The 22,851-nt window shown below is 37.9% G+C and overlaps 1 protein-coding gene across 2 annotated transcripts in view; it reads right to left on the bottom strand.

The window, feature by feature from the left end:
* Window positions 1-8,266: 8,266 nt before the first annotated feature.
* LTN1 (listerin E3 ubiquitin protein ligase 1) overlaps window positions 8,267-22,851 on the bottom strand; it is a 31,662-nt gene continuing 17,077 nt past the window's right edge. Inside the window, exons 16-30 of one of the 2 annotated variants that reach the window (XM_053971982.1) lie at window positions 22,257-22,458; window positions 21,210-21,369; window positions 20,937-21,041; window positions 20,541-20,683; window positions 18,605-18,740; window positions 17,382-17,526; window positions 16,086-16,299; window positions 15,573-15,810; window positions 14,710-14,784; window positions 13,690-13,876; window positions 13,085-13,256; window positions 11,562-11,782; window positions 10,868-11,062; window positions 10,064-10,231; window positions 8,267-9,307 (exon numbers count right to left, since the gene is read on the bottom strand). In XM_053971982.1, the coding sequence (XP_053827957.1) occupies window positions 9,245-9,307; window positions 10,064-10,231; window positions 10,868-11,062; window positions 11,562-11,782; window positions 13,085-13,256; window positions 13,690-13,876; window positions 14,710-14,784; window positions 15,573-15,810; window positions 16,086-16,299; window positions 17,382-17,526; window positions 18,605-18,740; window positions 20,541-20,683; window positions 20,937-21,041; window positions 21,210-21,369; window positions 22,257-22,458 (2,424 nt within the window). In that variant the 3' untranslated portion in view covers window positions 8,267-9,244. The remainder of the gene's footprint in view (window positions 9,308-10,063; window positions 10,232-10,867; window positions 11,063-11,561; window positions 11,783-13,084; window positions 13,257-13,689; window positions 13,877-14,709; window positions 14,785-15,572; window positions 15,811-16,085; window positions 16,300-17,381; window positions 17,527-18,604; window positions 18,741-20,540; window positions 20,684-20,936; window positions 21,042-21,209; window positions 21,370-22,256; window positions 22,459-22,851) is intronic. The other variant, XM_053971983.1, reaches the window with a different exon arrangement.

Here is a 22,851-nt window from a genome sequence, read left to right as displayed (position 1 = left end):
GAAGGAAGGAAGGAAGGAAGGAAGGAAGGAAGGAAGGAAGGAAGGGAAGGAAGGAAGGAAGGAAGGAAGGAAGGAAGGAAGGAAGGAAGGAAGGAAGGAAGGAAGGAAGGAAGGAAGGAAGGAAGGAAGGAAGGAAGGAAGGAAGGAAGGAAGGAAGGAAGGAAGGAAGGAAGGAAGGAAGGAAGGAAGGAAGGAAGGAAGGAAGGAAGGAAGGAAGGAAGGAAGGAAGGAAGGAAGGAAGGAAGGAAGGAAGGTTCCTAGCTCCTCTTTCCACAGTCTTTGAAGCAGATGTTCGTGGGCCCAGGATTGTCACAACTCCAAAATAAATGGATACTGGCAAAATAAATGCATACAATCTGAAAATTAATTTCTAGCTGTAGAAAGCATTTTCACGATCCATGTTTCCCTTAATATTATGGTCTTAAAATTGCTTTTATAGTATTAGGGTGAACATCTATTACATAGCACCTGTACATTTTCTGAAACAATCATGTGTTTCCAGAATTATGACTGCACAATCTTTTGCCTAGCACAAGGCACCACTAGATTTTCTTCTTCTCTGTAAAGAAACTAAGGAATTGTTTGAGAATTGTATTTGCTGATTCGGAGAAATAGGATCTTAGAAGGTAGTGGGTCCAATTTTCCAACATGGTGCTTTAAGCAAAGATGTCAACCAATTTGGAAGAGCAGAGAGAACAGCAAGTAAAACTGATAGTCAGAGGAAGGACTTGAAAGACTTGAGGTCATGAGGCTACTAGGAGATGTGAGGTCTTCAAATATAAATGCAAACCTGTAAAGAGGATGAGAATAAATGTTCTCTGTGTCTGCTTCAAACAGAGTAAGAAGTAACGGCTTTAAGTTTGTGAAAAGATTTTCAGGTTAAACATATAGAAGTCTCTGTTGGTAGTGATGATAAGATTCTGGCATATATGGTTTTGAATGACCAAACCATCACTAAAGATCTTTAGAAATTAGTTAGTGAAAGGCTGAAGGTGGCTTCAGTCTTGTCCTGAATGATCTTGTCCTGGATCATTTTCCTGGACCATTTTGTCCCTCACAGTATTCCTTCTCTTGCCTTTTACTCTGCAGTCATAATGTCACTCAATTCATTGTGCAGACAGGAAGGCTGGAATGATAAAAAGTATCCAGCCCTGAGCAACCCAGTGTACCTTCAAAGCTGACCCTAGTTAATGTGCAGCTGGACAAAGGGGTCACCATAATGTTCCATCCAAGTGATATCTCCTATGATGTTAAACATAACCCTAGGTGGGCTGCTCTTTACAAACAGCATATTTAGTCAAAAATGTCTGCATATGGCTTTTGGGAAGGCAGTACCCTTTCATTATTGGAACGGTTAGCCAGGAATTGTTTGATTTCCAAGCAGTTAGCATTCACATTTCCTAGTTGTGAAATAGGTACTTTATGGCGGCCTGGAGTCCCAGGGGTCCATCTGCCAAGCCGCGGGGGCTTGTAGCCTCTCGGCACGAAGCTCAGATAGCTGGTACATCTGAGGGTCCACCAGAAGAACGGGAGGGACACTCGGGCTGCTGAAATCCTGCTCGATTATTGAAGGATCGCAGAAGGGTAAGACAGGGAGACAACGAGGCAGAAGGGAGGCAGATTCCGAGAGCCCCGAGGGGCGGGGTGAGGGATCTTTTAACTGTGTAAGGGTAGGAGGGTCCAGCGTAGGAGGAGACAATCGGGAAAGGGCTAAAGGGAGGGGAGATATAACATTAACCAGTGGGGAAAAGGGAAAGGAGTGTTCTTGGTGGAGGAACCAAAGGGGAAACATGGAACAGAGAAGATTCTAGGCTAAGGGGCAGACTTGAACAATAACTGACAGGACAGGGGGAGGATACAATTCTCTTACAAAGGGGTGGGGAGCTCATACAACTGCTGTTTCTCATGGCAACCCTAGACTGCCTTCCCCAACCCCTCCTCCTACATCCATCCAGCCCCCCCCGGGCAGCAGCCGCCGTAGGTGTCCCGGATAGCACTGTGCTGATGAGGCGCAGCCTGTCTGGGCCTTCCGGCTAGCTCCTAGCTGCAGGCAACTTTAGCGAGCATTTGTGGAGTGATTTCAGCTCTTGTGAGTTCAGCTCTCGGTGAATTCAGCTCTGGGCTCGCAAAGGGCCTCAGCAGACGCAGGGATGGAGAGAGGAGAGGCTGTGTGGAGTTCTGCGGAGATGTCTTTATTGGCAGCTTCCAGTGACAGCTCTTCCACTGAACTGGGCACAGGTGAGGGTTTAAGTAGGCTACTGGTGGATTGGAAATTGTCCGATAGCTAGGGTTGAGGAGAATACGACCTATAGCCTTACAGAGAGATAACAGGGGTCTGATGGCAGAAGAGGGGCAGGTCTGGTCCACTCACCATGACTCTGCATTTCTTATCTTAGGCTAGTGACCGACATGGAGGCCTTGCAGGGCCTCTGACTGCTACAGTACTTTTTCTGCAAAACATGCTGAGAAATGTTTTGCAAAAGCTACTTCAGGGATGTCTTATGTTTCTTTATGTTTTTGCAAGGCAAAGAAATTTCCAGGGCTAGCTGTGGAAACAGATGCTGCAGTGCTAATTCTGATACCAGATATCCTTTTGGCAACAGGCAAGTGCTGCAAACCTTCAGAAGATGAGGAAAGGAAGCCTTGTACATCCACCTGGCCCAATTAACATCCCTCTCTGAGTACTGGTCAGCTTGCACTCGTCAGTGGAAATCTGAACTTCAACAAGGGCTACACCCTTGGAAGACAGTTGCAAAAAAACATGAAGTTCTTCAGGATCTTGGGGAGAGTTTTTATCTTGTTTTGTTCAATTACATTCTGCACTTGCTTCCTGACAACATTTCTGTAATTTGAGGTCAGCCAGAATACTTTAACTCTTCTGATTTATCTCTGGTTTGTGTTTCATTTCTCCTTTTTAGGCTTAGAGCTCTGTAGCACCCCTAAGAAAGAAAAGAAACTGCACTGGAGAAGCAGAGCCTTGCATGGCTATTGGAAACCATTTGTGCTAAACCTTTGTTTCATCATGACAAGTCAGTGTCCAAAATCAAAGCATGCTTATTACTTCCCATCACTTGCATATAATGCAGGACCATTGTTTTAGTAAAGTTTGTTCTCAGACTGCAGAGAAGAGGAAGCTGGTAGGTCACAGGGGTTTTCAGCTTCTGACCAAGGTAGTTGGCCATTGTGTGCATACGTGAGGTCCACAGCTAGGGAGCTGGTAGTCATAGGTTAACCACAAATTATATTAATTTGAGTTTTTGTGCCTTGCTTTCCCACCATGAAATCAGCTTTTTAAATGTGACTTTCTTGAGAAAATGGAGGGTTTACAAAGCTATTATTTCTCCAGAAAACTGAGATTACCAATGAATAAGGCATGGACAAAGGAAGCTGCAAGCTACTAAAATTTCTTTTACATTATTAGATGCATTTGAAATGGCATTTCCCAAAAGTTCTCAGCCTCTGTAGAATTTGTAAAATTTCTACATTCCTGATGTAAAATTTACTAGTAGATTTCTGTGTGTTAACAACTTAAATAGCTTTACAATGCTTCCTGTAACCCAGAAACACTAGAATGTAGGCAAGTTTCTTATTACACACCAAATTTCAATAATCTTATCTCTTTTACTGAGAGAGGTGTTGTTTTGGAGAAGATTGCATAAGAGAAAATTATTGTAGCCTCTCAACTTGAACCAGAAATCTATTATGTGTTTTACTGTCTAGGGGCTCATTCATTTAATCTAATCTTTTAAGAGGCTTGTATACTGTGTGGGTTGCTTTGGAGAGACCAGTCTCTCCCTTGCAAGAAGAGATTGCAGTGATGAGCAGTAATGTGCTTTGCTGGCATTAATAGACCTTTAGTTCCACAGATTTCACTATTTTCCTTCTATGTTGGTTGTTGGGCTTGAGAGCTGTACCGCTTTGTTTCTCTTCTTTGGGCTTCCTGTGTGACTATACCTGTACAGAATATCTGATGCAAAAATAGCAAAAGACAGACAAGTCATAGGAAATAACACATGAATTTGAGTCCCTTGGACCATGTTTTAGGGAGGCTGTGCAAGTGCTGTACATCTCCCACAGAATGGGTCCTGAGCCTATTTGTTTCCTTTGGTGCGCTCATGTGATTGTGTAGTTTCACTGTGTGATTTAACCTAGTAATGGCTCTTCTCAGTCATATATTGAGTGGACAAGGTGAATCAGGAGGCTTCTGTCCTCCCACTGGTGTTCTGCTCCTTAGCAGGATGATGCAACATGAATATATAAAATCTGGAGACCATCCACTGAGCCTTAACAGAACTGTTGTTGGGTGTGATGTCAGATGTGTCAGTGTTTCCAAGAGGCACAGAAGATGGTGGGGATGAATATGTAGCACCTAAAGTGACACAGTACAGTCCTTCCATTCACTGGCCAGTTCTAAAGCCAGTGGAAGGTTGTGAAAGACTGCAAAGATTAATGTCTTGAGACATTTTGAGATGCCTGTGTGGGGGAAAGGGCAGCTCAGGCCCTGCCCTGGTGAGGCAGTGACCAGTCCCACACCTCCCACCCCTAGAGTCCATGTCCCAGTCCACAGAAGTGCCAATCATGGGCACAGCGCAGGTGATGCTCCCCACCTGCCTCTGGAGCCTCTAACCCAGATCCTGAGTGGCCAAGTGACCAGAAGTCCTATCTGGGGGAAGAGCCCAGTGAGGTCAAGTGGTATTGAAGGCTGAACATGAGGTAAACACATTGTCTAGACCCTACCTCTCCTTGGAGTTTCTAGCATCGTTGGAACCCAGGAACTGGTAGCTGTATGTGTGCTTTTCTATATCTTTTCTGTCTTTCTCTCTGCTTCTTCTAATTCCCTCTTCTTGGAATTTTGAGTAACTTGAAATCAAATGCATTTAAAGTTTGCTAAGTTGAGTGGGACAAGCTAATTCTTTGAGAAGTGTTTCATGCTGATAGAATGTTGCACTAAATATTTTGCCAAAGTTCCTTGATTTTTCTGAAGTTGCCAATAAAATCTTTTGTGTTGCTTTGACCTCTTGAGAGTATCTTGTCAGTAGTTCTCCTGTGTATCCAACTCAGAGTACATGAACCATTTTGAGCCCTTTTAAAACATTTGTCAAGTGAGCTGCTTTGGGCCTTACAGTGGTGGAAATAACATTTTAATTTCTTCCAAAAAGCTGTGAAAACTGAGCAATGCTGATCTTCATGTGAAGAGATTATCTGCACCTTAAAAGGCGCATGCTTTCAGTCACCACCTTTTGTATCCCTCCTTCAAAAAGGAGTCTTTGTTTGCTTACCAAAACGAAGCTACCATAGGCTCCTGTGCTTCGCTTCTCTAGGCTCACATGTTGGTAAGGTGCTGAGGTACTTCCTGTTTATCTGCAGAAATCTCATCTTCCAAATCAAATTTGGCTCTCTGGGGATCTGATTAAGTCAAGGCTCAGCCTTGCTGTACAGGTGAAACAAACCACGTTTAGATTTGACTAACCTTCACACCTCTTGATGGTAAGACAATTCTTCCCCATGTGTTCAGCCTCCTTCTAGGCCCTAGGTGTCAGTTGTGGTTCTGGGGCTGCTCTGAACAGACCTGGCAGTGCTTTTCAGCTGCCTGACAGAGTAAAAGCTCTACAGGCCCAGACAAACACACCCACTGTTAGAAACAAACAAGTAACCAGAAACCATTCTCAGCCTCCTGAATGTCTTTGGACTCTTCCCTACATGCATTATGGTATGGGCAGAGCTCTGCAAAGTATCTTCAAGAACAATATTGTTTCACGTGTATATATTCTCTGTAAGGATGGCCTTTCCCTCTTTCCTGCAAGGCCTGTACCCAGGTCACGTGAAGCCATTAGAGAAGGTTCATGCTTTTTGTTCTAGTACATTTAGGCTCTTCATTAAATGGCTGTTCTTGTTGTTCAGTTTAAGACCAATGAAGTGCAATCTGGATCACAGAAAGAAAGTGAAGTGAAAAGAAAGAAAAAGAAATATAATGAAGTGAAATGAAGGAAAATTAAGCAGAACATAATGAAATTAAATGGAATGAAGTGCCATGAAATGAAATGAAACTTAATGATATTATATTAATTGAAAATGAGAGATTTAATTTCCTTTCATGAAATGAAGAAGTTACATTTCATGAAAAGAAATAAAATGAGGAATCAAGGAATGAAATAAAATTTAAAAAAAAAAAAGAAAAGGAAATATAATTGTTTTATAATGCTGTCTTGACTAATTCTGTGTCTGTTGTGATGCTCTTATATGTTATAAACAGAAGACTTGCAGAGCTTTCTCTCTTTAGGGCTTCCATCCTTGGATCCTGTGCACTGTACATGTAAGTATAACAGCACTTGGATATCTATGTGCAAGTACAATTGTTGTATGCAGTAATAAATACTGTTTAGCCCGCAGATATACATTTCTTATTTTCATGTTTTAAAAACTATTCTTTTCACAAAGAAATATTAGCTCAATTCTATAGATACAGAAATGAAAGCAAAGAGAGCCTGTTGAGCATTTCTGAGATGATAGTGCAGCCTGAGGGGGAAGGGGGGTGCACCACCACAGATCCTAAACTATTTACTTTACTTTCTGTAACCATTAAGTAGTGCTGTGACTAGAAATCCATTTTCCTATTTCTCAGACAAATTGCCAAGCCTACACTTGGGTTTGCTGGGTTGAATCCTAAATTTTAGCCACTGACTAGTCTTACTGTGGTCTGGTAAGATTAGTGACCCAAGTAGTGGCAGGAACTGAATTTTATTAGAGAGTTGTACAAACATATATACAAGATGTACTATGCAGAACTAGCACTGAAGTGGAAGTCCTCTACCTCAGCTTTCAGACAACCATTAAAACTTCCAATCTATAATTCCTCCTCTCTGTAGCTATGCTGGATTTAAATGAATACTCTGAATCAGTGGTGCTCCTTTTGGTGTAGCTATCAAGCACTTTTACAAGGCACAATTAGCAAGTTTGCTTCTGTCAGAAGGAAATGGTGTCCTTCTGAAGAGAAAGGTGAAGCAAGGGTCTTTCCTATGCTGGGTGATGCATTTCGGTCATCACAACCCCGTGCAGAGCTCCAGACTGGGGCAGAGTGGCTGGAGAGCTGCCAGTCAGGAAAGGCCCTGGGGGTGCTGGTCAACAGTGGCTGAACATGAGCCAAGTGTGCTCAGGTGAGCAAGAAGGCAAAGGGATACCTGGCCTGTACCAGCAATGGTGTGGCCACAGGCCCAGCACAGTGACTGTCCCTCTGTGCTCAGCAATGCTGAGGCACCTCCAATCCTGGGGTCAGTTTTAGGCTTCTCACTACAAGGACATCCAGAGAAGGGAATGGAGGTGGGGAAGGTTCTGGAGCACCAGGAGCAGCTGAGGGAGGTGGGGGAACTCAGTCTGGAGAAAAGATGTCTCAGGGGGGGACTTTCTCACTCCCCACAACTCCTTGACAGGAGGGTGGAGCCAGGTGGAGATCAGGCTCTGCTCACAGGGAACAAGGGACAGGACAAAATAAAACAGCCTCAAGTTTTCAACAACACAGGGGAGGTTTAGATTAGGTATTAGGAAAAAAGGGTTGTCAAGCTTTGGAACAGGCTTCTCAGGGAAGTGGCCCAGTCACTATACCTGAAGCGTTCAAAACCCACACGGATACAGCACCCCATGACACTGTTTAACAGTGAACATGGAGGTGGTGCTGGGTTGATGGTTAGACTTGAGGATCTTAAATGTCTTTTCCAACCTTAACAATTCCATGGTTCAAGGCATGCTATTACTGCCCTGAAATCTTCTGGGCAGTAGTGTGGTGATGATTGTACTCCCTTTTATTCCATTTTACAAGGAGGATACTATGGAGTAATCTAGATGAAGAGTACCATCCATGAAAAGGTATTAAGGTATCTGCCTTCAGATCAGTCACTGACCTTGCAAAGTAATTTAGAATAATCAAAGTGAAGAAACAGAGGCAATGATGGAGTTTTAGCATCAGTAACTATGGAACATTACAGCTTGTTCCTTACTCTGTCTTTTCAGTTAGACCTTCTCGATACCAGCTTTAAATCCTTTCCATTCTCACCTACTGAAACAAAAGGTCAAGGAATTTCTCCTCTGGAAGCCCAGCATTACCTGTTAAAAATATAGACTTGAATGACCAACAGCTAAATATCGAAAATAATAGCTGTTGAGGCAATTGACCATGCTACAATTGACCATGCTACAAACTTGGCATCTGAAAATCTATACAATTAATTTCTAAAAGTTCATCACATGCAGGAAGAGATAGCAAACCAGAGACTACAGAGATTGACAAAATTTATTTATTCCCCACTTTTATTGACTTTTCAAAGAAACCCACCACAAATACCATCCAAGTTGGAATATATTAGTATGCTACCACTGTTAAAAAAAAGGCATGAAAAAAAAGTATAGTTGAAGGCTATTAAATTCTGATACATGTGGATGTTCACTTAAGAGTCCTTATTATTCTAGGACAGTGGAAGTACAGTAGACATTCGGTGATAGCTAATTTGCCAGCTCATGAAGAAAAACAAGAACTGATCAGTGCATCTGCCTTCTCTTTAAAAGCCAATCAGCAATAAATAGATGGTGTTATTGTCATGCAGAAATGATTGTGGTCTCTCTACTTAGTTGGGCTTCTGAGTTTTCATGATTTTAGGCTACTGGATGGTTGGGGAGTTCTGGCAAAAAGAAACTTTGAAAGGTGGAAGTTCACTTTATTAGAAGAGGCTATGTTAAAATTTTACGTTTTAAGAGATTATCACTGTAGTTTCATGCCTTAATGTCTAACAGCAACAGCATTCTTTTTTCCCCCCAAAAAGGGACTATTATGAATGCATTGTAATCAATAATCAAATCTTTACACCACCTATGTTATATTCAGCTGTTATATTAAGAGGTATCACCTGGGTTTATTACATAACACCATGTTAGAATATGCCTAAAATAAGAGGTTTTAATCAACTATGCTGTGGCTTAAACACCACTTTTCAGACATAACTCCGCATTATTTCTGAAGTTTTTAATGTATCTTAAAAATATACCAATACAATAAATTATTGTTATATCTTTCTTTATATCAAAGAAGAATCTTCAAATTTACAAAAAGCCAGTCCAGAGGTGTGTCATATTCCACTAATGAAGAATTTAAAGTAAGTGACATTATTTCCAAATAGTTAACTTCTTTCAACATACAGTTTATTGCCTGCTCTTTATTTGTTATTTAGCTCACAGAAAGAAGAAAGAACATTTTGTTTCACAAGAATGTCTCTCGACAGAGTGGACATGTGGATTTGTTGCTGGATGAGAACCATTTGTACTGAAAAAGAGAAATACACCTGTTTAATATACGAAGGCAAGCTGAGTACAGAAACACTAGTACATCATCAATAATAACCATTATTGCCAGAGATCTGTGTTGTTAAGCTGTACCAGGGCAGGTTTAGACTGGACAATAGGAAGAAGTTCTTCACAGAAGTAGTGATTGGGCATTGGATTGGGCTGCCCAGGGAGGCGGTGGAGTCACTGTCCCTGGAGATGTTTAAGAAAAGACTGGATGTGGCACTTAGTGTCATAGTCCAGCTGACAAGGTCCAATGTCTTTTCTAACCTAGTTATTGTTATTCTGTGAATGTAACTATCAAAACATTACCTATACTTTTCAAAAAACCAACAAGAAACAGTAAAAAAAACCTTTTCACTCACACATCTATGCATGTGTATGTATACATATGTATTTGTATATACATCTATTAGACACACACTGTGTAGTAGCTCTTCTTTCATTACCCATCCTTACATCTTAGTACAAAATCCAGAGAAATAAGTTATGAGTGCAGGTAATCCCAGATACTCCAATGACAAAGTGGAAAATTGTTGGTAATACAGTAGAAGTCTCTGGTTTAAACTATATGGATAGCCAGGCTGGATGGGGCTTGGACAACCTGGTCTAGCAGAAGGTGTCCCTGCCCATGGCAGGGGGATGGAACAAATGAGCTTTAAGGTCCCTTCCGACCTAAACTGCTCTGATTCTAGGGTATTTTGTCTATTTAAAAATATTTACTCCAGGTACTTACCAAGCAAGCTGAATGAAACTTCTTCTTGCATGTTCTGCACGCTTTTTTGGGAAGAGAATAGTTTGAACCATGAATGACTGAAAAACAGATCATGCAATCTTCAACACCTTCAAAACGTTTATCCACATTATTTTTCCACAAAGATAAGCCTTCCATAATACTTCCATTCTAACAGAGGGAAAAGAGATGTTAATACTGTAGAACTCCTTTGAACTATTCCTGTTGTAGTCATAAAAACATGAAGGAAACAAAGCCTGAAGGATTTATAATCTGAAATGACATGCAATACATAATTTATAATACTCTGATCTACAGAAAAGTGAGTATTCAACAGTGTAGGAAGAGCATATTCAGGAGCACTTAGAAACGGATTTTGAAATTTTCAATCACTGCTTTGTTTTCTTCTAACCACAGATGATGCCATTTCAGTAACCATCAGTCTTTTAGAGAATTCCAGGGATGGGGTTTTTGGTTTTGATTTTTGTTGTTGTTTGTTTGTGGTTTTTTTCAAATTATAGTTAGGATGGTACTGCCACGCAGGACAAACACTGGGCCACATCTTAAGAGATCCAAATTTTCAACTGGGCTCTGGATTTAACAGGACCTAGTAGGCTGATCATTTTACCTCTGTTTATGTATCTGGAGAAAAGCAGATGGTAAGAGTGACCCAACTCTACGAAGGTCTTTGCAATCTATTGAGATCTATTACACAGATTTATACATATATACTGCATTAACTAGGAATATTTTTCTGCTACAAGGACTTACTAAGTTTTCCAAACTAGGAGCTTTATTGAAATTCACCTGATGTGTAAGATATGTGCTTAACTGTAGCATCCAATTGCGCCACTGCTGTACAGCCACACCAACCCTCTTTCCACTCTCAACTGTTATGGATCCCAGTGGATAATTTGATGGAAGCTGTATTATTAGTTCAATAAAGATATCATCAACGGAATAGGTTGCAATGACTTCTCGTGCTGCAGACCGAGCTTTTACCTTTGAAAAAAATACACGTATGAAAAAATGCCACTCAGCATTCTCTAGTCTTTGTGTGTATATATACATATATATACTATAAACACATTACTATACTATATTATTTTCTTAGATCAGGTGAATCCTTTTCTCAAAGAAAACAAAAATCTACTCAGATCTCAGTAAACTAAAAAGGAATTACCAGCCAATTTTCAATCTACTGATTGATTACATCTTTTAATAAACAAAAAAGTAGTATATTGATAGCAGTACCTTCCACTTAATTCCTCAAATTCTTCAACATCCTAAAATCCATTATTTCATGTTATTTCCAAGCAGAATATTAATAAACATCAATTTAATTTATTGATACTAAGCAAAGTTATGTTTAATCAGAAATTTAGAACAACAAAATTGCAATCATATAAAACAGAACCACAGTCTGGTTCTGAGAAGTAAAATCTCCTAAAATGTTTGCAAAAAACTCAAGTAAATAAAAAGAAAGAACAAAAAGTCTTACTGTCATGCCATTAAATAACTGTGTGCTAGTCTGAACAGAAGATATTTCCTGGGAGGAGAGCACGCTGCTGACATATTTGCTTGTGAATTTATCCACAACATTGAAGACACGCTTCTCACAGCTATTCCACCACAGCCTCACCATGGCTGGCAGATCTTTCAGTGTTATATGGTACACAGAGCAGGCCAAGTGTGGGATCTGTGATGACAGCACCCCTGACCCTGGGAGGGAAAGAAAAGTTGTTGAAATATTCTTAATACATTAGTCCCGGATGTTGGTGCCTCAAAACCACATACAAATTTCTGATTCCAATAAAATTGTGTACTTGGAATTTCATATACATGTTCCTATTATTGCTATTCTAAGGGCTTGTTTGACTCAGCCCTTCTTCACCAGGCTGGAACACTTTTTTTGTTCCTTAGCCTGATACTCCACACCTCGGAATTCACCTTCTAATTCAGAAACTGAACTCCAAGTGGATACCAGGAATCAACGATAATTTTATATTGTAGAAATCACAAAACGCTCACTTTGGAGCGAACAAACAATAAGGTGTTTGGAGGACAGCTGAGCTTTGCAGGCATGTCAAGTCCCACCAACAGAGGATCACGTTGGATATTAGGAAATAATTCTTTGCTGAAGGAGTGGATAAGCATTGGAACAGGCTGTCCAGGGAAGTGGTGGAGTCACCATCCCTGATGGAGTCACCATCCCTGTTTCAAAAAACATGCAGACAGGGCACTCTGTGATAAGGTTTAGGGGACACGGTGGTGTTCAAAGGCTGTACTTGGATGATCCCAGAGGTCTTAATGATTCTATGATGAGATACGGGAAGACTTTCCCTCAGGATGTCATGTTAGCAATTCTTTCTTATGTTCATCCAGATAAATTGTTCTGCAACATACAGTGATGTCCAAGCAAAAAATTAAAAAATGGAAACTCCATTTCCTAGCTTATATCTATGCAGGTACATTAAAAAAAAGCTAAATGAAGGGACTTAAAAATCGAATTCTCTTTTTCATGTTTCTCAGCTAAAAAAAGCAGCATAGCTTCTCTCATCATCACTGATTAACGGGGGCTTCTGAACAGCATGACAAAAACAACTCACAATTTAACATCTCAAACATTTACAAAATATATATTAAAATGTTTTTTAATATTTTCAATTTATATCTTAAAATATAAGAAAATATAGACATTTTATTTAATATTTAAAAATATCTATAGAAGCAATGGTTCCAGAATAGATCACACATTTCTACAGTTTCGGAATTGTTACGTTCATGATTGAATAGTAGCAATGTATTATTCCTGGGTTTTGTTTTTCTTGGTTTCTCTGATAAACATCAACTTTGGTTAAGTTTCAAATGGGGAGTGTTAGCCAAAGATTATTAAACACATGTATGTATTTGTCTCTCTGTATTTGTTTTATAGGTAAGATTTTATAAATAAGTATTTTTAAGAAAAAAAGCTTATTTAAATATAACAACTCTCTGAAATGCACAAATACAGTTTTTACTAACCTTTGACATCTAAATGAAGCTCTTCAGTAAAGAAGGTTTTTATGTCCTTATTTGGAACTTCTGAAGTTGGCCCAGAAAAGACAGGGTTTTCAGGCATAAGCCTGAACAAGTGATAAAGCAGTTTATTCAAGCTTTTAGTTCTTCTAAAGTATTGTGAGTAGAGAACTCGTAGCTGGTAGCATTAAAAAAAAAATTCACAAAAAAACCAAAACATGGTAAATACAGCTTACTCTGTAAATAATACAAATACGTCCTTGCAGGGAGGAAGAGCAACATTGTGATTCAGAAGTAGCATTTAGAAGACAAGTTTAGTTCTCTGCACCATTTTGAATGATTAGAAGATTATAATATGTACCAAGCTTGTTTGAAAATGCAAGAAAGAGTCATCTTTTCATGAATCTTAGTTCTTCATTGCTCTAATTTTACCATTGTCAAGTACAGCAGTGCAGAAATCTAAGTTTATTGGTGCTTTCAGAATTTTCACTAATTTCACAGAAACAAGCGATAAGAAATTACATAATTAAAAGAAAAAGGCTGGATGAAACTTTGAGACTGAAACTAAATAAGTAGGTTAAGAAATTCAGTTTAAAAGACTGAAAATATACCTGAGAAGAAGCTGCCTTAAAGAAAGCTAATGTTAACTTCCAAGTGAGAAGATACCCTAGAACAAGGCAGAACTCATCGCTCAGGGGTTGAATAACTGCAAATTCTCCAACTGGAATGGATTCCAGGATGTTTTCTAGCAAGAGTTCTTGAGTCGCCAGGATAGACATAAGAGCTGCTGGAGGTGATCTGTGGAAAAATATTATCTAGAATAGTAAACTCAAATCTTGAGCCCAGCATGAACTGAATTTATGTTCATAGCCTTCCTAAAGCCATGCACGCCAAGCATGAAATAAGCCTTTTATTACAGGAAAATTTACTCTTTTTAAAATTTCTTCTTTTTTCCCTGAATGGGATAGTTGGTGTTTTTCCCTTCTTAGAAGACAAATTTAAACTGAACGCTGATCACTTCATCTGAGAGTGGTCTATGGCTGATCTCATTTAACCTACATCATGGATAGCTGCTTTGCTTGCTTTCTCCGGGGTCACACCAACAAAGGAGCAACTGAACAAGGATCACCTAATCACTGTTGGCTCTGGGTTGAAAAGCCTTTTGCATCTCTGCAGTTAGGAAAGGTATTAATCATTGGGCTGAGGTTAAAAAGGAGTTTTTGCCTGTTACCGCATTCCCTCTTCAAACTAGAGAATGCACTGGATTCAAGCTGTCTAAAATACATAGGTTAATTTTGTTCCATTTCAAGTAACTGAAATTAGCTGTGCAGATGGACACATCCTGAATACAAGTAAAAATTTGCTAAGATTTTCTAATATAAAGCATAACATATGGCATTTAGTCCAGTAACTGCACCTAAAAACAAATACAAGTACTGTCTCCAGTTTTAGTGCAAAGGCAGACAGGACCAAAATATTTAATATTCTAAATACTTATAACCTTATTTTCATAGCTATGCATTTTTTAACATCTCCTGGCTGACAGCTACTCTGCTGCAAATTTCAATATTTTAACACATTTTAAAAATATGGAAGACAGTCTAATAAAAAGTGAGGGAAAAAATACACACAATGCCAATTCCTCCTCTTCATCACCATATGACTTGAGATCTTCATCATCAAATTTAGGCAATTCAGGCATTAACCTACAGAAGTATGGAAAGGAAATCAGGTTTAATTTTTAATGAACTATTTTAATATATGTGATGCATAGTTCTTTGCTTATCAACATCAACATTCTGACAGGCAATAAAATAATGGCAGTTATTCCTTAATAACAACACAGAATCTTTCAGAGACATGTCACCATTGCAAAGATGGTTCATGAGTGACAGTCAACAAGCATGTATCCTTGCTCACTTCTCTTTCCAGACCTTTCATTTTTCCTGAGCCATGCTAAAATAAAATTCTCTATCAGAATAAAGCTATTGCAACTTTATGCCTCAGTATAAATGAAAGATAATGGTGGCTGGCTTAAGCCATCTGCCTTGCAATCTGCATTTTGGGGAGTCAAATGCACATATTCTACAAATTCTGTATTGTCTCTTTGGGTATTAGAAATATCCAAGAAGTTCACAACAATACTACCTATCTATATTACTTTCTTACCTAAATTAATGAAAATAAAAATGTCATACTCTTTAATGGTAGTGTCAGGCCCAGATAATATCTGGAATATTTCAGTTTACATTTTAGGATTCTATGACTGCTAAAATAAGGGCTAAAAATAAATACCTTTCTTAAGTCTGCTAATACAATTAACCTTAGCATTCATAGTTTTATATAGTGTCCTCCAAAAAAGAACACAAATTGCCCAGTTAAGGATTTTCTCCCATAATGGAACACGATTTTGCTACAAGTGCATATTCTATAGCACATTTTTTTTAAAAAAGGGGCAGGAGGCGACGAGAGTGAAAAATTTGTTGCTTCTTACTTATGCAGCATATTGTAGACAGAAACCTGTACAGGTCGAGCCCAGAAAAGCAACAATGGAGAGAGTGTGTTCAGTAGAGTCTGGAGTTTATCTGGAAGATTTGTCTTCTGGCCTGCAACAAACTTTGGTGGCAGCTTATGGTTTAACAACTGGTCCTTTGAGATGTAAGTTAGAGCTTCACCCAACGATGATAACACAGAGTTCTGAAAAGAGCCTTCTGATGCATTTTTGGTTTCTCCTATTTAAAAGAAGACAAGCTGTGATGCAGAATGTATGGATGATACCATAAACAAGCTCTGCTGGAAACAACTCAAGACTGCACTTGGCAGGTTCCATCTAATCTTAACAATCTCTATATTATATGCAATCACTTTACTAATTAACATGTAAGTGTTAAAAAACCTGAGTTGTTATAAACTCTATTTACATTATATTCCTGTATATTCAAAAATGTGGCCTGTTCAGTTCTATTACAGAACAGCCTGGCTGTTATCCCCCTGTACATATACTTGCCTGTGATTTTCACCAACAAAGGTAACAGCAAATTGTGAATTCCCTCAGAAAAGAATTCTTTCCATTCACTGACCAAGTTCTTAGGAAGATTTGCAGTACTGTCAGGAGCTGCAGCCTCAAAGTAAGCGCTAAGGGCAGATGCTAAGTCACAACTGGCACAAGCAAAAATCTGCACAAGCGGGACATGGTAAAGCAAACGGCTTTCACTTGTTGTCTAGGAGGAAATAAACACAGAGGAAGATTCCTTAACCATAAATTTGCTTTAAAATATGTTTCACATTTCCTGTCTACACCAAAAAGTGTAATTTCAAAGACAATTCAATTGCAAGAACTATTCAAAAATTCTGTGGGTCGGGGAGGTGGGTTTACAAATAGAATTTGTACTTCAGTAAGACTTCCTGAAATGAATTTCCAAGTCTCACCAACATTTAAAACCATGGATTGTTTCCATTACATAACCTTCCTTATAATGACAAAAAGAAAATTCAATGGACAACATACTACTAAAAACTGGAAATTACTGAAGTGGCTATCAGGAGAATATTTCCTCTCCCCCAGCACAGCTGCTTTCTTTTTATCTTTGTTCTTACTTGTTCTGTCAGAAAAGAGTATCGTTATCAATTAAAAATATTCCCTACTTAGTCTACACAACAAGATTTTCTTTTAAGTTTGTTGTTTGTTTTTAAACAAAATACATAGCTTTGAGGCACATGCCATTAGGTAAGATTAATCCTGAGACCAAGAAAGGTTACATTAAGTTTCCAGCCTGCCCTTATAAATGCATAGGTGACAGAGAACGAGAGATTCTGTATTCAGAAGATTCAGAGATTCAGGAAGTAGTCATCTGTCTACTGACACTACTGACCTCTTTCCTAACAGCATTAGAACATAACTTCGATATTTCATGTGATCATGCAGACACTGCTTTTCATTCAACTAATTCTGATGTATCACATTAGAGTGTGTCTTAAAGGAATATTACTTTTCAAGATAGAGACCTACAGCAGACATATTTCAAAATTATTCTCCAATTACCAATGCCATTATTAAATATCATATTACTTGAAGAGTGAGTTGATTTTATCTCCATACACAAAAAGAAACAGGACAGTATCATTGCTTGTGCTTTTAAACCACGTATGACCTTTGTCCAAAGTCCAACATAAACAGGATTTTGTGCAATTCTTCTTATCATTGTGTCAAGTATTTAATATGCTGAGATTACAGTGTCCATGCCATATTCAGGATATAATCAAAAAGGTAGGTACATTAAAAGTGAAGATGCTTCCATATTACCTCTAACCAAGCCAGCATGGAGCACATCAAAAAGTCCCACTCGTTATCAGCCAAAGGAGCTGTGGAATATTTCAGCAACAAGGGAAGGTAACGCATCATCTCAATGTTAAAACCAAGCAATTGAGCACTTGCTTCTTTCAGACTGCTGTAATAAAAATACAACCAAAGCTTATATTGATTCATGTTGTAGACCTGAGTATTTATATTCTTGCCTTCACACCTCCTCACAGGACAAATCTGTCTGGCACCACCATGCTGTGCCATACTTTTGATATTCTGTCTTTCAAAGGTAGAGTGCTACATTAGCTGTCAAGTCTAAATAACATGCCTAAATTACAGATTCATACATTTCTACAATTTACACATTTGCTCAATCAATATATTTACATAAACTATGAATATTAGCAATTTTAATTAAATCAATGCAAGAAGAATAATAATTTTAAGTTACTGATTTAAGAAAAAATACTAGCCCTCAAGTGTCCAAATATTATATATTATAGGTTTAGATTATTAGGAAGAAATTCTTCCCTGTGAGGGAGGCCCTAGCACAGGTTGCCAGAGGAGCTGTGGCTGCCCCATTCCTGGAAGCGTTTAAGCCCAAGCTGGATGGATCTTGGAGCAACCTGGTCTTATGGAGGGTGTCCCTGCCCTTGGCAGGGATTGGAACTGGATGAGCTTTAAGATCCCTTCCAACCCAGAACACTCGATGGTTTTATGATTATTTTTAAACTTTGTTGCCTGGATTTTTCTCACTGTAGTCAAAAAAATAAATCTCAGTATATTTTCACTCCTTGCTGGAAGCTTTTCAAATTACATTTTTGGGTCCAAAATTTCAAAAGAGAGACAGCAAAGTCTGGTATGCAAGTTTTCTTCCTGCTACCAAAATAAGCAATCAGAACGTGGAACTGAACACCCAGCAACACCTACAGAAGTTGGTTGGTTTTGAATGCATTTGAAAACAGTTGACATCTTTCAAAAGCATTTACAAAGCTCTTCAGTTTCACAGCCTTCCAGGTACTTTTCTGCAGTATGAGTTAGTGATTACCTAATGGCAGATATATTAAGCCAAGGTTTCTACAAACGCTTAAATATGTAATATTAGAGCAATAGATGGCAGTTGTACAGATTGATTTTATTTGAATTAATAACTAGTCTGTATTTTTAAACTTTTGTCTTAGAAATAAGAAAAAAAAGTCAAATTATCTCAAAGTTGCACCTACCAGCTAAAAAGAAAGCTGTCCTCATTATCATTCTTCCAAGACATTATGATTTTCAGTATTGCAGGTAGTAGATGGTCACAATCAATACTTCTGTCCTTCAAGTAGGAGTTCAAAATGGAAAGACACCCAAATGCTCCTATGATATAATAAAAATGTAAACTCAACAGTCTTCATTACCAAGACAAAACAAATATCAGAATGTGTGTCAACAGAACCTAATTTTAATATTCTAAGACAGTTTGGATAATACCTAACCTTTCTTCTTTGAACACTTAATCCACAGATGTCATTGTTAAATCAAAATACAATATCCAATCCAAACTTTAAAAAAAAACAGTCTGTTATAAGATTAAGTGATAGTTTATAAAATCTAAAAAAAGCAAAGGTACCTGCAAAGATTGAAACTTCTTTGTGCTACTAAAAATACAGTAAGCTAAGCAATAATTTAGGCAGATAATTAAGACAACTGAAAGTTGTGAATTCTAATATTATTGGAATGTTAATTGGAGTAGTCAGAATGTTATTTTTTACTTTTAGAGTGAAGTACAACTGTTGCATTAGTAATGTTTTCCATTTTTAAGAAGAACTGTGTTTATCAACATTTCTTGGAGAAAATTAACATTTCCAACATGCACAATGACAAAAAAAGTATCACATATGCATAGCAAAACCAACCAAACAAACCCCTGCTTTACTTAAACAAGTTCAGCATCATTTTTTTTTCAGCTGTTGAAAAGAAAAGACACCATTGGAATGGTAAGCCTACAACCTACATCCCACTTAATATGAATTTGGACATATATGTTCTGCTCAGGAATCCCTAGAAAATTGGGAAGTAGTAGAAGGGAAGAACCAGTTACAAATAAAAGGCCTCCCCAACAGAGGAGGAGTGAGGATTCATTTTCTTCTGTTCAAAGTTTCATGGACACATTTGTTTGACTCACTGGTTTACTTAGTAAGCTAGAAAGCCTCAACTAAGTTGAAAGAGTAGGAACTACCACAGTGGAGATCTTTAAGATTCCTCTCAATTTCTGCGTGGCACTAACACTAACAATTTTCACACTTGAAGAATATCCATTTGAAGAACTCATATGAAATCCTGAGAACACTGACAAGGGACAGATGTCCACAGTTTAAAGTAACCAAAGATAAGGTTTTTTTTCAATTTAAGTAAGCACAGTTCTGTTACAAAATAAAAACCATATATTTCAGTTTTCATATAGACTGATCAATAAGAGTGTGCACAAGTACACACAAAAGCAGTAAGGGACAAAACCAGAAAGGACCTTCCTCTTAAATAACATCTAATTCATACAGATAGAAGGACTGTATGTGAGCATTTCCAAATAATTTTCTTGAAAAGCAGCTAGTTTGTGAAAACTTAGACCCAAACAGAGTGGCTATAGACCCAAATAAAGTGGCTATATTCAAAGCAATATCATAATACATCTTAACCACCTCTTAGGTAATTTTCCACAGCTGCACACATTTAATGTAATGCAGTTTTCAGGTGGAGGAGCTACTCAGAAATTATATGTAAACTGTGAAAGAGTTCTTGGCAAAGTATCTAAAGACAATCATGACCAGTTGACAATAGTAGTATTTTTGTATGCTGTGTAAAGCCTAAATGGTTCACTGAAAACTTTGATATTTACAGACATGCTTATAAAAGATAGATAAAACTAGAAGTACAGCAACATCAGGATGCTTTTAATAATATCAGCCTAATATTTTCATTCTAATTTTGTATCTGTACTTTCTGAATGAGGCAGAAAATTACTATGCCAAACAGTCTAGAAGAAACAGGCAAACTGAGAAAGCATTTCTTTCTAGGAAAAGCGACTATAGTAAATATGTTTTATCTAAAAGCAAACTTTTATTACAAAATAATGTTCTTGAGTTCTAATGAACTAGACTGAGGTAAGAACATACTCACCATCAGTGCTGGAAAGCTCTGTCTGTGTACATGTCATAAGTTTGGCCACACAATGGAAGACAAGTTCCCTCTTTTCTTCCTCAATTAAGAAAGACGATAAACATTGAAGTGTATGCAATCTGCCCTCTGTTAATGGAAGGAACCTATTCATACAAGCAAAACACCAAGAATGAAAGGAAACAAAAACTGAAATAGGAAACAAAGTATCAGTTCATAATGAGGTAATATCCTCTGACATAACAATCCCACATGCTAAACCAAGTCTGACTTTCACATGCCATGCACAAGTATAATTTCATTTTCAGCCTTCAGTTGTGAATGGTCAGAATCAGGATCATTTCACACTATCAACATTCACCACAAACTACAAGTTTATAGGCAGCAATATTAAGATACCCTTCTGTTGTCCTGAAAAGTTCTTTCCTCTCCCAGGATACAGTGTTCTCAGCACAGATCACTTTGGCCATGGTTAAGGACCAGAGTCTTCCATGTTCCTCTGATCTTCAAAGAAGAAGAAATACCCTGGTTAATATATACAGATGCTCAGGGTTCACCACAAAAGCATTTGGATGCATTCTGAATCAACACACAGATGGAAATACAGTGGCACTCTATGCAATACAAACTGTGAAAATAGAGCTAAGAGTTCTTTCACTTGTTCTCACATACCTGTCAAATATAGTTTGCTGCAGACTAGCTGTACTATTCAGAGTACTGAACTCCTCATACGTTATGTGCATCTCTTCTAACATATGAAGATATTCCAGAAGCAGGTAAGGAGGATTCTCCAATTCTTCAATCCATTGTAATGAATACAACAGTTCTGCAACTAATTAAATAACAGCTGTTGTTTATAAATGACTGCTGACTTGCATAAGCAAGAAGTTTCAGGTCAAGCTTTTGTTGTTTTTTTTTTTTTTAATATATTTTTAATGCATTAAAGATATTATTTTTACATGCAATCTCAGGTGCTTCAGAGCATGAACTGGATATTTGCCATTGTACCATAACATACAAGAGAAAAAAGGCTACAGTAATCTATCCTAGACAGTCAAGAAATTTTAAAGTAAATTAAGCATGGCATGACTCTTCTCTGTTCTTCTCCTTTTCTTTAATATATATTTCTTGCAGACAAGGCAATCAATACCTAAGTCCAGGAGAAAATCAAGCAAATTTCATAAGAGCTAGCATGTGGTTCCTTCATCAGCTTAAGAAGAATCACACTACAAAATTACACTTCTCATCATGGTAAGAATTTTGGAGATAGAATTGTTAATTTGATAATGCTGCATTTAATTTGAGCATTCTTGAAAACAAAATGAAACTAGATTCCACCTCATGGAATTAAGAAAAGTTTTTGTCTCAAACTATCTTTACATTATGGTTAAACCCTCGAGGGAGGGATACAGTTCTTGTTGCCCACTCATGCCAATGCACGGTTTGTTTTGGCAATGAACATATCTGAAGTTTTGAAAATTCATACTTCTCCCAGTTCAAAGTTCTGTTGAGACAGGATGTAAATAACCAAAAGTGGTCCCAGGAACATAAAAACTACTTTTAAAGGAGATCTCAACAACAACAACAAAAGGCAACAAAAAGTAAAAGGATAATTTCTCATACCTGTATGCCAAACTTCAATTATGTACTTCTAATTTTCAATTCACGCCACAACTACTACAAAATAAAATTCCTGAAAGTTTTACCATTGTAACTTACTTATATTATCAATTTTCTTTCTTTCAGCAGCATGATTTCCATGGACTACACTATTTTTCAGTTGAAGTAGTACCATTTTACTTAATAAGGCTGAAGTACACAGATGGCCTGGAAGTTTATTTGTGCCACACAGCTTGACACTTGATCCCAGAGGTTCACAATTCATACTAAGCCTTCCTTCCAAAAGAGGCTTGTGCATCCACTGTAATATGTGCATAAAAAGAGTATGAAAAAATACTTTGATCTGTTAAACCTTGAAAATTCAGAATTATTAAGAAACAACCATGAAACATACACATTCAGATCAAAAGCACAATGGTGAGGATGACCCACTCCAGTGTATTAAAAACCTAACTGCACAGCAGTATTTTGTAACTGTACTGCTGTTCAGGATCAAATACATTTCTTTAGAACTCTATATATTTTACAGGAAATTGTAGGGTTACTGTAGACTGGTAGCTGCACAGGAAATTTATGTCCTTCCCAACTCTGTACTATATGTATGTCATTTTGGTGATAGATAGCACACCATATTCTTCTGCAGATATTGTGTCTTTCACAAAATTAATCTTTATGAAGAATTAACTTAGAGATA

Source organism: Vidua macroura, chromosome 2 (genome assembly GCF_024509145.1).
Source record: "Vidua macroura isolate BioBank_ID:100142 chromosome 2, ASM2450914v1, whole genome shotgun sequence".
In the NCBI taxonomy this organism is placed as follows: domain Eukaryota; kingdom Metazoa; phylum Chordata; class Aves; order Passeriformes; family Viduidae; genus Vidua; species Vidua macroura.
The sequence above is the reverse complement of the archived record's forward strand: the minus strand, read 5'-3'. Positions and strand labels throughout refer to the sequence as shown.